The following is a 13,707-nucleotide window of genomic DNA, read 5'->3' as shown; positions in this document are numbered from 1 at the left end:
AAAATAACTAAGTGGGGATATATAAATGTAATCAATAGTTAAAATAAAACAATAATAATAAAAAATAAATAAATAAAGTACAGGCGCTTTCTTATGGGTGCGGATTAAACCCACAATTCATAAAGATGTCATATTTTAAATCGTATCCGCTCACATTATTATATTTATAAAACCGCCCATTTATATACAAATTAAACGAGTTGGACGATTTTTGCAAATCATATAAACCGTTAGCCTACTCCTACAATATTTTGTAGCGGCGACTTCTTGTGAACTGACAACGCTACTTCTCCCCAGCACCCCACTCTAAACAGAAATCGCGTTCAATGATATCATCAACGGTGGTGGCCAAGTGTCTGCAGCTGCAGCAGCAGCAACGCCCGTGCTTCTTCTGTTCCCGCCAAAACATCTGCACAACGGTCTCCGCGACGGCCATCAGTTTCAGTTCAAAACCCCAATATTCATCATCATCATCATCATCATCATCATCATTCTCGCATATCAAACAAGAAGATCATCATCAATCCCCCCTCTTCTCTCCTCTCATTTTACCCACAATACACCCCAATTCGATTCGTTCCACCCTAACTGTTAAATCATCGCATTTTAATCTCCCTCTCATTTCTCCCCATGATCAATGGGGCACCTGGACTGCTCTCTTCTCCGTCGGCGCTTTTGGTATCTGGTACACTACACTTGTAGACTCACTCCATTTCAATCTCTGTATTTATTCATCAACAAACAATATATAATTAGGACTTGATTTTCTCTTTTGTGTTTCTTTTTGATTGATTGCTTCTGTTCTCTGACTGTTTTGTTGAGGAAGGTCAGAGAAGACAAAGATTGGGAGTACATTGAGTGGTGCGTTGGTTAGCACTTTGGTTGGACTTGCAGCGAGTAATTTGGGGATCATATCGAGTGAAGCCCCGGCATATGCTATTGTATTGGAGTTCCTGCTCCCAATGGCTGTTCCATTGCTGTTGTTTCGAGCCGACTTGCGTCGAGTCATAAAGTCCACTGGGACGCTGCTCTTGGCCTTCTTGCTTGGATCAGGTACTACCTTCTTCTTTCTTAACATTGCAATTTTAGGTTTTGTGCTCTCATATTTGTTTCTAAATGCATTATTTATTTATTTATTGTACAATTGGTAATTTGGTTTGCCTCTCTAAAATCTTATTTTTCACTTGATTGTGTTTTTTGATCACTCCTGAGCAATGACTTTCCTTTTGAATGCATGTGTAGTAATTTCATGGAAATAAATTCCTTGGATAGAAAAAATCCGAATGGTACCAATGGCTTCTCATTTTTGTATGCTGATGTAGTATTTCATGGGAAGTTCATTGGATAAAATGTCCAAAATGAAGCTCTGTGATGGATTCATAAGGAGAAATCATAAGAGAAGATAGATGAAAAATCTTTCTTCTGATTACCGTGTGGTGTTCTCTATGAATACTTAAATCTAGTGAAGAATTAGATTTCATGTAATTCCACCGTATTGCAAGGGGTGGCTCAATTATTTTTGGGGCTTCAGGTGAAATTTCGAATGGATGCTTTTTTATTAAATATTAATTTATATAAAAATTGGTTCTTTTTTAGAATAATTACTAATTAAGTTTTTGCAATGAAGTTTTTCTAGCATTTTTTTAATTGATAATATTTTTAATCCACTTACTAGTTAAGTTTTTATAATTAACTGTTGATCCTGTTAGAAGATGTTAGGCTTCTAGGATGCTTTACTATTTTGAGGGCCAAACCAAAAGGAAAAAAAAAAAAAAATTATCTAGAACATTCTAGCACGTGTCTTTTATTTATTTGATCCAGTACAAATATAGAAGGAAAAAAATTACATGACGCTTCACTTTTTTTATTTTTTAAATTATGATTTGAGCATGTGAGGCCTTGTCAACTTCCCTTTTAGGCCCAAAGAAATAATGAAGTTTTTGAGCTTTGAACATTACTAAGGGCGTTTGGTTAATAGTATATATCAGTAAGGTCCCTAAAAGTTTGGGGGCCTTGGGCAATTGTCTAACTCACCTAATGGATGGGCATTTTATGAAAGATGTCAACTGTAATTGAATGTGGTCGTTAGTTTCAAATTCATAGAATTCCTTTGGTTTTGTTTTTTGTTTTTTCGAACCATTGGTTTAATATTTGAAATTATTTGTACTTTGCATTCTAATCTGCCATGTGTTGTCAAACAAACACCATTGGTGCTATCAACTTCTAGTTTTTCATTTTTCCTTTCATTCTCTTCTTGAAAAAGTATTGTCTGTTCTTTAAGTTTTTACGTTATACAAGATAACAGCAATATTTGTCAAAGTTTTGAAGTTTCATGAATAATATTCCCTTGATTGAAGGGTTGATGCCAGGGTGATCAAACTTCTTTTTTGAAGGGAAGCCTCACCATTTTTTGACATGACTTTTGGCTCTTTTTATTTATTTATTTATTTATTAAATGCAACAAGTGCCTTTTAGTTTTGGCTATTAATTTTGTGAGGTCTGCAGTTAGGTGTGCTTCGTTGGTTCGGAAGCAATTTCAATCTAATTGCTACCATATTCTGTCATATTTCATCAGAAGTTAAGGGATTTAAAAAATATATATATATAAATAAAAAAATAAAACTTTTTGCTGCAATAGGCCATTATCATTGATTGTCTTTTGGTAATTAATCTGTGTCTCTCTTAGTCATGCTAAGATAATGAAGAATCTTGGTAGGTGCAGATATTGTAATCCATTCTTATAATTTCACAGCACAGCACATGCTTATGGTGTAAGAGAATTTCTGAATTGGCCATCCGTAGCTATCAGTTTATAAGCTGTGACTTAGTATATTGCTAGAGACTGATGAATATTCTTTTATAAGAAGATCATGCTGTCAACTTTGGTTTTCTACATTATCTGCTCCACAGTTTCTTTAACTATTGTTTTTATTTATTTATTTATTTATTTTATTTTACTATAACAGTTGCAACAACCATTGGAACTGCTGTGGCATTTTTAATGGTACCAATGCGATCTCTCGGTCAAGATAGTTGGAAGATTGCTGCTGCGCTCATGGGTAGACATATTGGTGGAGGTACTTTATAGTGAATAATGGTTGCAAGCTACCTTTTCTATGAGCTTCTTGAACCCCTTATCTATTATATGATTGACAACAGCACCATGTAATCCTGTCTAATCTTAAATACTAATTATGTAGCTTTGTTATAACCCAGAGGAAAATGAAGTCCTTATGTGTTGCTTGATGAAGTGACTTTTCTCCTGTTTTGTTGCTTATTTTTCGTTGCGTTGGGAATATGCACTCAATGTTTATTTGGAGAGGAAATCATGCTTTGTGACTTGTACTAGGTATTTTTTAAGAAGCTGCTGATAGCGCCATTTATTTTCTTAGGATCCCCACCACCCAAATTCCTTTCCACCCTTTTTTTCTTTGGACCCCCACCATAATCTCAAAAATACCCCTTTCTTTGGATGCCCACACCTGCCACAACCTTTCCTCTAACAAACCCCCTCCTCCAGCACCCCAACCTCTGGCCACCTCCTCCACCACCTTCGGCACCCATCAGCACCATGGAATATGCACTCGGCTGCTGCTTGCTGCTGTCAGTGTGTGCACCTTGGTCTGCTTGGGGCCAACCTTGGGGCCACGTTGAGGCACCAAACTGTTGACTTGGAATCTCGATGCCAATCATCTAGGCACTTCCAAGGCTAGTCTTGAGCACTCTTAGTCACACCCACAAATGCAAAGCGTCACAGAGTTGGCCTTGAAAGGCAACTTGTGACATTCTCCTCCACTCAAACGATCAACACCTTCGTTGATGTAGCACAAAGCTGTGCTGCAGTGTGTGTACCAGCTCCACTGATGAGTCCATCACCTGTGTGTTAATGGCCTACCTTCGACAGCCAATCTCACTTCTGGCCAAGATTCCCTCATTTATCTTTGATCAATCTAGCTGAAATGCACCCATTTGTCGCATTGTCCATCGGCAACTTCTCCTAAAACTCACTTGAGTTGATGACTGCCATTGAAAAATGCCATTTTACTCAAGTACCCCCTCTAAAATTGCTCTGATACCATGTTACATGGTATTGGGTAGAACTCAATCCCAAAAAGCTAGATATTGAAGTAATGGTGCCTTCACACTTATATGCTTAACATTAGTACTCAAGTGATGTGATGTGGGACTTTGCTTCACGCACTTCCTCACACCTAACATGCAAGCCACAGACACACACCCTATCAATCCTTAAGTACTTCGGCTTTGATACCATATTACACGGTCTTGGGTAGAATTCAACCCCAAAAGCTATCTATTGAGGTGAGGGTTCCTTTACGCTTATATGCTTAACATTATTTTAATACTTAGGTGATGTGGGACTTCACTTCACAAAATCACAACCCTTACTACTGGAGCTCCCATCCACCAACCCCCTTTCGCACATCTGTTGTCGCCTAGCAATAACCCTCCCTTACCTCAACAAACTTTTTTGTACCGTTCCTCTTCAGTGTTCGAATTTTGTTTGGATAACCATGGCCAAACGAACTGGATTTGTTTGGCCATTTGTTCGAGTAGAAACAACTAAACAAACCAAGTTTGTTTGATTCTACCCTACCGAGCGGGATAACATTGGTGAAATTGATCACGTTTGACCTTAATAATCCAAACAACCTGACAATGTTTGGCTATCAAAGGCCAAACAATCGTAATTTGTTCAACAAACTAGAGTCAAACAGAGCTTTGACTCCATTTATTTCAAACCGCACGAAAATACATCAAAATGATAACTAACCACACCTAAACATCTCTTAAATACCAAAATATTGTATATAATTGATTTACAATTATTATATATATGTTTGATTTGAATGAGTTTTCTATTTTTTTTTTTTTTTTCTTTATTGTAGTTGACTTTCGGAAAGGATGGCACAGGTGGGAGAGAGGGCTAAATTCGCTGACAAGGGTGGCCGAGGAGAAGTTGGGGAGGGTTGGCCGCAAGTGGTGATTGTGGGTGGGGTAGGGGTTGGGGTAGCGGTAGGGCTAGGGTTTGGATTTGGGTTTGGGTTTGGGTTTGGGAGGTTAAGGATGAGGATAAAATTGGTATTTTATGTTAGGGTAAATTTGTAATTAAAAAATAATTGTAAATAACATATACATCCTATGAGATTTGCTTAAAATACAGATTAATCTCTGTGGTTTGTAAAATTATAAATACTCCCTTATTAGAATTTTTTATTTAACATAATTAACTGAAAAAATGAAATTCCTAATTGTTCTTCTATATAACAATAAAATTATCTAAATTATTAATAGAAATAAATCTCACATCATTAAAAATTGTTAATTAACATGATGATTTATTAATGAAGTGGGTCATTTCTTATGAAATTATCAACTTCAAAGGGTAGTATGTAATTTCCAAAATTACAGAGAACAATTCGTATTTTAAGTAAATCTCTGGGGATGTATTAGTAATTTACCCAAAAAATAAAGAAGGTGGGGTTTCTAAAATAAAAAAGTCGGAGCTATTAGTAGCTCTCATTTTTTTTTTTTTTTTTTTTTTATAAATATATAGAGTATAACCAAGAGTTTTAAAATTATCACCAATTACCTAATTTTTGTATGTCTTCGGCATGTGTGATATAAGTTTTCCCCGTTAAAAGTTTTTATTGGTTTTGGAGACTAATGTTTGTGAGGGATACTATTTATCTTCATTATCTTCTAAATTCCTCATTTCCCTTTATAAACTAGGAGTGTTCAAAAAACCAAGTCAGACCACTAAACCGTCTGAACCAGACCAAACCATTTAGGAGATGGTTTGGTTCTGGTTCTAATAAATTAAGAACTGTTGATTACGGTTGAGTTTGCAGATTAAGACTCAAAATTCTGAATTAAACCAAACCGTTCCTTACTTTTTATTAATTTTGATATATATATATATATATTTAGGGGTATTTCACAAGGAATCTGTTCTCTTTCTCATTGACTTCCTAGAACTTCAATCTTATTTCAATGGTTTTTTTTTTTTTTTTTTTTTTTTATAGATAGGGATCTTATTTCAATGCTGATGACACCTTTATTCATCCTATGTAGAAAATATTTTCCACTCTATATAAAGATATATATGTTTATGTATTGTGTTTTTCACTATTTATATATTTTTACGCTCGTGTTTTTTTTTTTTTTTTTTTTTTTGGATAACTTAAAATTTTATAGCACTAACAATGCAAACAACCTGTATCTAGATTCCAAACAGAAAAAATTCAACTAGAAAACATAGAGTGAAACACTGGTCACACAGTTACCAAAGGAAATTTACACAATAACTGAAAAAATCTTCTAGAAATACTTCAATAAGAGCACATAAGACGATTCTCCTGAGACTATTCAACCTTCCTCCATGAACACAACTTAGATATCACATCAGCAATGATCCAAGCAGTCACTCGATCAGACTCAGTCTTTTTAGAGAGAAGATCCTACAATTCCTTTCACCCCGCACTTGGTAGATGGTTGCAGGTTCACATTGGGTAGGAGTCGGGCTGCCTCCTACTGAGTCTTCTTCAATGCTATTCCTTTCACACTGCTGGCAAATTCAACCATTTCCCCGGCTTCAATCTTGTTCAATCCATAAAAACTTGCAATCCCACATTGCAAGTTTGTAAATTGATTGAGTGAAAGAAATGGCAATTATATGCAATAGCACACCGAATTTCATCTTCCAGTGGAAGGGGATCCCTGTGATGTTATTAGTGTGATTCCTTCTTAGAATCTACTTCCAAATACTCTTTGAATAGCAGCTAAATGGCAATGGGATTCATCATCGTGGCTGCTAAGAACACAAGTTGCATCATTTGTCACACCACATTTCTTAAGTCGATCTTTGGTAGATAAGTTCCCCAAAAAGCTCAGCCATTGTACAAATGTCCATCTGTGAACATTTTGGGAAAACCACACAACTTTATTTTTTTGATTGGCAAAGTAAAATTTTCATTAAAAACATGAAATTAAAGGTACACGGAAATGAAATGTACAGAGACAGGTTCAGAGAGTTCAAACTCCCCTAGTACTGCTACTCGCATCCACACAACCAACCCCTCAGCCTCATGATTTTTTAAGTTTTACAAGGAAAAAAATAATAATTGAGAAGCTCTTAAATACAAAACACCAGAAAGATTTGAACCGCCCAGAAAATCTTTCCCACGCCAAAACACACTACCCAAAGCCACACTGAAATCCCACAACCTTCTGTTCCCCAAAAACACATCCCCAAATATTGATCCACCTCACCAACCTCCACGCACATCACTAAGAAAAAAACCCTGCCAAAGAGGACGAAAAACACCACGAGCAACCATCCCACAGCCCCATCTCTGCACTCGCCTCCCATTTCTGCTACTCCACCTCCGCTACTGCTCGCATCCCATCTTGCAATTCCAGCTCCATCGCCATCTCCGCCGCTGCAGCTCCAATACACACCATCTCGATTCCGCCTCCATGTACTTGTTGCGATTGTTGAAATAAGCTCCTTGTTCCTCGTTCATGAACAAGCTCCTTTGCTCCCTCTCCTCTTTCACCCCGACCACCGTCCATTACCGATCCAAAATTGCCGAAAAACAATAAGGCCCCCCGCACAAACACCCTCTCAAAACTCCCAACGAAACAACATACAACCGACCAAACTCAACCAATCAAACACCCTCCAAATCCCCCACACCCATTTGCCGAACACTCAAAAAAGCATCCAACACCCAAACTGAAGCCACCCCTTAAACACCCACCTGCCCAACCAACACCCAAGCTGGAGCCACCTCTCAAACACCCACCTACCGAAGCCATCTGCTGAAACCCAACCCATGCCCAACCAACGCCCAAACATCCCAATTACACATCATCTGATACCTTCGAAAACAATGCCCAAAAACAACCAACTGCTAAACACAATAGATTTGGAGCCACTGTCTGTCGGAAATGATAGATCTAAGATCGCCGAAAATGGTGGAATTGACAACCCCCCTCACCCTTTCTTCCATAGCCGCTAAACCTATAACCGAAAACTCTCTCAGAAACGTCCGAAATTGAGGCACCCATCACCAAAACTAAAGAATAAAAACACCCTAAACAAACTAAGAACTAACTATGGTGAGAGTAATAAAACTATGGGGGGTTCTAGTTTATTGAAGAAAACAAAACGCGCACACGCAAAGAGAAAGAAGAGGCCAGCTGGCCACCATGGCCATTGGCGGTGGCCGGCCAGCGGTGAGGCTCGGGATGAAGGTTTAAGAGAAAAAGTTTAGAGAGATAAAAAGATTTTTGCTTTCTAAACCACACAACTTTATACCGTGGAACAATTGGTTTACATTCCCTAATTGCCTTCCAAGCAGAATGAATGGTGAATTGATTATTAGACTTGGGAAGCCACCTTACATATAGTCATCCTTAGTAATAACAGGCCTCAAAGAATGAGGCATATGAGTTATAATCTGTTGAATACTCCTATTTCTTCTCTTAGGCCAATTCCAATATCCCTGCTTGCCAGTTATCAAGTCCCAAAAAAAGTATCATTACCATTGCCAATGACAAACCACTCTAAAGATCTTTCTATAGTCCATGAAGCATCAGCAGGTAAAGATATGGACCACAGAGACAACAGCCTTTTATGATATAAGTATGAATTCATTTGACACACAAAAATCAGCTTTCTTACAAATAGCCCATAAATGCTTCAACATTGCAGCTTTATTCCAAGCTGTAAAAGCTTAAAACCCAGCCCCCCTTATTTTTTAGGACAAAATTGCAGATTTTTACACTTGTTATAGGGAGCCGCTATTCCCATTCGACTTTGCTTCATATACACTCTCTTCTTGGTCCTTATTATACATAGTTACATTAATACCCTTGAAATTTTGGTTTTTTCAGGGAGTGAATTTTGTGTGAAAGGGTATTAACATAACTATGTATATTAAGGACAAAGAGGGGAGTGCATTTGAAGCAAAATAGAGTGGGAATAACGGATCCCTTGTTATATTATTAAAATTGTATTTCTACAGTAATTGCTATATGATAAGATGAATTTGTTATGCCTGTACACATTTTATAAAATTTAGTTTGGAGAATATTCTAAAATTTTGAAGTATACTTGTAAAATTTTTGAAATATTTTTTATGGGTAGAATAAATATTTGTTTTAATGAATAATTGATATATTGATAAATTTCTTAGCATTGCTACATGGAACCGAACCAAAACTGAACCAGTTTGCAGTTTGGTTCCAAAGATTTCACTGTTTAATTTGGTTTTCAAATTTTTGGGACCACAGGTATTGATTTGGTTCTTGGTTTACCTTAAAGCCAAACCATTCCGATCCATGAACACCGGTATTATAAATAGCACATTTGTTTAAAATGAATTTAACTAATTTCACTTTGCCTATGGTTTAAACTGGTAAGATCAAGTTGGCCTCACTCCTTTACCCATGCCGATAACCTGGATTGCTCTGCTTTACATTAATAGAATCTAGTATGCAATTTTGAAAGTTTGAATTTTATTCATATGCAAAATGGTTAGTCTGGTTTTTTTCTCTTCTTCTTCATCTTCCTTTTTTTTAAGCTTAAAATTATGTGAGTTGTCATGATATATATATTAAGTTTAAATTCTTTGAGTTGTGATATTCTTTTACAAGTGGCATTCCCTTTTCCAAGTTTTTCAGCATGACTGATGAAGTTTCTGTTTCTAATTCTGTGTAGCTGTCAATTATGTTGCCATTTCCAAAGCCCTTGGCGTCTCTCCCTCAGTTTTAGCTGCAGGACTAGCTGCAGATAATGTTATCTGTGCAGTATATTTTACAACATTGTTTGCATTGGCTTCCAAAATACCTCCGGAGTCTTCAACATCAACCAATGGTGTGTTGATGGAATAGTGATTTATTGATCAGTTTGTTTTTGTTTGTACGTATCCTCTAGAAAATCTGAATTGGCATAGCCACTGTTAAAAAGAGCTAAGGAAACAAACATTGCCATAGCTGATGAACGAATTGTCACCATAATATCTATCCTTTAATGATAACTGGAATTTAACAGATGTGGGATCAAATATGGGGTCAGAAACGAGCAACAAGCTTCCTGTGTTGCAGACTGCAACTGCCATTGCTGTATCATTTGCTATCTGCAAGATAGCCACTTTATTCACGAAACACTTTGGAATTCAAGGAGGTAGCCTTCCGGCCATTACAGCAATTGTTGTTATTCTAGCAACTGCATTTCCAACACAATTTGATCACCTTGCACCTTCTGGTGAGGCTATGGCTGTGATTCTGATGCAGGCAAGTTTGTCTCTTGTGTAAATTCATCTACCTTCACTCAACTCCAAAATTCCAAAGTGTGTGTTTAATATGAATTCTCATTAATTGTATCTTTCCATGAAAATATTAACCATTCTTTTACTAAACATTAACCATGCTTAGTAATAATAGTCAGTGCCCTGACAAAAGCTTTGTTTTCATGGTTCTTTTTGGCAGCTTCACGCTACTGACAAGAATAGCCTAGTCTTTCTATTGTAGTTGTGCTGATTTGTATGGTGTTAATTGTTTTCACAGGTTTTTTTCACTGTGGTGGGTGCTAGTGGGAACATATGGAATGTCATCAACACGGCCCCAAGCATATTCATGTTTGCTTTGGTCCAGATCGCGGTTCATCTTGCAGTGATCCTTGGATTAGGAAAGTTGTTTCGCTTGGACCTGAGGTTATTGCTTTTGGCATCAAATGCGAATGTTGGAGGCCCTACAACAGCTTGTGGAATGGCCACAGCCAAAGGATGGAGGTCTTTAGTTGTTCCTGGTATTCTTGCTGGCATCTTTGGCATTGCAATTGCTACTTTCCTAGGCATTGTTTTTGGAGTGACAGTTCTTAAGTACATATAAACTAATTCTGAATATCAGAAAACTGAGCTGTTCTGTAACTTAGTAACTGTAATCTATCAAGGAAAAAACTATACAAACAACTCATTCAAAATGATGTGATATTGGCATTTTTTTTATATGAAAAATGGTTACATGAGCAAAAATTTTATTCAAAAAATTTAGACCAAATGAAATGCGAGTTTTGTTTTTTAAATTATGAGTCATGGTATAGAGTGTTTTGGTTTACAATGAAAGGATCACAAATATGAAAATATTCTACAAAAATTTGGTTTGGGCAACATTATTCTTTTGATATTATGAAGCAGTCATTGGTGTTTTGTTTTGAAGTTGGGATATTGCAAGCGTTACATTTTGTTGCCCCTCCTAACACCATAGCTGGTGAGAGCACTGTTCGTATTTTTGTATTTTTTCGATGGAGGGCACTGTTTCAGTGTTTTTTGCTCTTGTTTTTTTTTTTAATCATATTTATCAATCAACCTGATTGGGAGTTATTTAATGGCTTAAACTTGGATGATGGGGGGAAAAACGAACTAAATAGCTCAAGATAGACTTGTATTCCGCTTGTTAAAAGCACGTTTGATCTCAATTCGTTAAGTAACTAAGTCAATTTTACATATTTTTAAGCTTGTTAAAGTTTTTAAACTAAATTTGAACAATTAATTACTCGTTTGGCTCAATTTGATACGCTTCATATGAAAAATACTAATTAAACTATTCAAGTTTGGATAGACAAAAATTCGTTTGGGATCAACTTTAAAGTTTAACGAATTAAATTTGAACAAATTTTGAAACTCATTAAATTTTTTAAACCAAAATTGAATAGTTAATTGTTCAACTCGTTCGACTCGTTTATCACCCATTAATGTCCAAACATACAACAAAATTTCAAAAACAAAAAAAAGTCTTCTTTTAATACCAAAATTTAATCCAATAGCTAGGAATAAAACATTTAAAATTTTATGATTACTAGATTCAAGTTATATTTGGATATTTGCAGGTCAATAATGAGTTCATGTTTACATATCGATACAAATTTTCACATGGGTCATATAAATTATGTGCGAGTTATGCATGTTCAATCATAACACAACCCAAATCGTATGTGAGTTAAGCATGTTCAACCATAACACAACCCATTTAATATATGTATTTTTGCAAAGTATCATATTCCTCTTCGTATAAAAAAATTCCTTACTAAATAATATAAACAATAATTAACTTTTACTTACCCAAAAAAAAAACAATAATTAACTTTGTAATATGAAATTCCCATTTATGTATGCTTTGTTTTGTATTATAAAGTTCTTATATGAGAAAATTTCATTTTTAGGTCTATATTTTGCCTCAATGATCAATTTTATCCCTAAACTTTGCGTAATTTCAATTTTACCTCTAAAATTATTGAAATCTTAACATTTTGCCCCTTATCATCACATTTAAACAGAAAAAAGTCTTTAAAAACTACATTTTGACCCCAAAATTTTAAAAGAAAGATGCGAAGTCACCATTTCTTATCCAAACTCACCATTTCTCTTCTCTACGCCTCTGTAACTCCGCCAGCCACCACTGTCGGCGGCTAGCCCTCTTCCACTGCAACCCTTCCCCATGAAACCCTAATTGGGCAAGTTTTCTTTCACGAAATGACCCATAATTAGCAAATGTGACTGTGAATTCAAAGTCTTGCTGTTTTCCACCGCCATGGCCGCTAGCAAATGGTGAGACTGCGGGGAGATCTCGCCAGAGTTGCAAATGTTGGCAAGTATTCCGATCATTTCATGGAATGCAAAGCTGTTGTTGGATATAGCCGAATTGGAAGCCGCCAGAGATGAGACCATTGAGCTCAGGGCAAACTCGAAGTTCGTGTACTGGTCCGTTGACTTGTCCCATTTGGGATTGAGAAAACAATTTGGATATTGCTCGGGTGAGTCGCCATGGGTGGTCCATTTCAATCACATGGTCATCCAAGAAACTCTTCAAATCTAGATTATTCAACAAACCCATCTCAAGAGCTCCCACCATGAAATGAGCTTGCAATGCCAACTTTGATGACTTTTTCACTGAAGATTTATCTGAATTTGCCCAAAATTTTGAGTTACTAGAGAATGAAAACACCACCACCTGGCCAAAGTCTGTTGTGGGGACTAAAGAACATAGAACCAATCTGTCATTCAGGGTTTTATTGTTCCCATTAAAGCTCAGATCATTAGAGCCTTTTATGTTTGTAATAGAACCGGAGCCACCACAATGATCAGAGAAGCAAGAGCTTATCTGGGCAACCATCAAAAGAAGAGTGAACAGCGTTGATTTTTTTGCTTTCTCTGAGGGTGATAAAGAAGAAGTAACAATGGCAATAAGGTTTTGGAGGTTTGTGAGAATCAACTTCTTGTTCGGTAAAGAAAGCCTTTTCTTCTTCAAGCTCATGCATTGAAGCTGAGAGAATTCATATTATGAGGATTTAGAGAAGATCAAAACTCGGGTGTCCATAGAAATGTACACCTCTTTCGCGTAGTTGCTTGAACAAGTTTTTTTCGTGTACATTGTGTGAAGCCACAAAAAAATTTTCAACAATGGAAAGTATGTAACATTGGAAAGTATGTATCAAGTACAATTCGAGTCATTTTCCAAGAAAATTTGTGGTGGTGGGAAAGCTCACTCTTTGCTAGATGATTTACACCCTTCTTCTTCAAATGAAGATCGCAAAATTAGTGAAAAGGACACGGGGTTGTGGAGTTCGGTAGTGGATGAAGCCACTAGGATGTAGGAGGAATCAATGTATGGAGTTGTTGATTA

The 13,707-nt window shown here is 36.5% G+C and overlaps 1 protein-coding gene across 2 annotated transcripts; it reads left to right on the top strand.

Annotated features, from left to right (window-relative positions):
- Positions 1-218: 218 nt before the first annotated feature.
- LOC114276514 (uncharacterized) lies at positions 219-13,423 on the top strand. 2 transcript variants are annotated; one of them, XM_028218300.2, is made up of 6 exons: positions 219-685; positions 827-1,053; positions 2,967-3,077; positions 9,746-9,901; positions 10,079-10,320; positions 10,594-13,423. In XM_028218300.2, the coding sequence occupies exons 1-6, from the start codon at positions 327-329 to the stop codon at positions 10,915-10,917; spliced, it is 1,419 nt and encodes a 472-aa protein (XP_028074101.2). In that variant the 5' UTR covers positions 219-326; the 3' UTR covers positions 10,918-13,423. The 2 variants fall into 2 exon arrangements, with proteins under 2 accessions (XP_028074101.2, XP_082738514.1); XM_082882388.1 differs by having other exon boundaries at positions 221-685; positions 10,079-10,335; positions 10,594-11,103.
- Positions 13,424-13,707: the final 284 nt, after the last annotated feature.

Source organism: Camellia sinensis, chromosome 1 (assembly GCF_055761805.1).
Source record: "Camellia sinensis isolate YWXY chromosome 1, ASM5576180v1, whole genome shotgun sequence".
Taxonomy (NCBI): domain Eukaryota; kingdom Viridiplantae; phylum Streptophyta; class Magnoliopsida; order Ericales; family Theaceae; genus Camellia; species Camellia sinensis.
The sequence above is the reverse complement of the archived record's forward strand: the minus strand, read 5'-3'. Positions and strand labels throughout refer to the sequence as shown.

Coding starts and splice junctions, on each gene's coding strand:
- LOC114276514 (XM_082882388.1), top strand. CDS start 327: ATGATATCATCAACGGTGGTGGCCAAGTGTCTGCAGCTGCAGCAGCAG. Junction 3,078..9,745: donor GGGTAGACATATTGGTGGAG/GTACTTTATAGT, acceptor AATTCTGTGTAG/CTGTCAATTATGTTGCCATT. Junction 10,336..10,593: donor TGCAGGCAAGTTTGTCTCTT/GTGTAAATTCAT, acceptor TTGTTTTCACAG/GTTTTTTTCACTGTGGTGGG.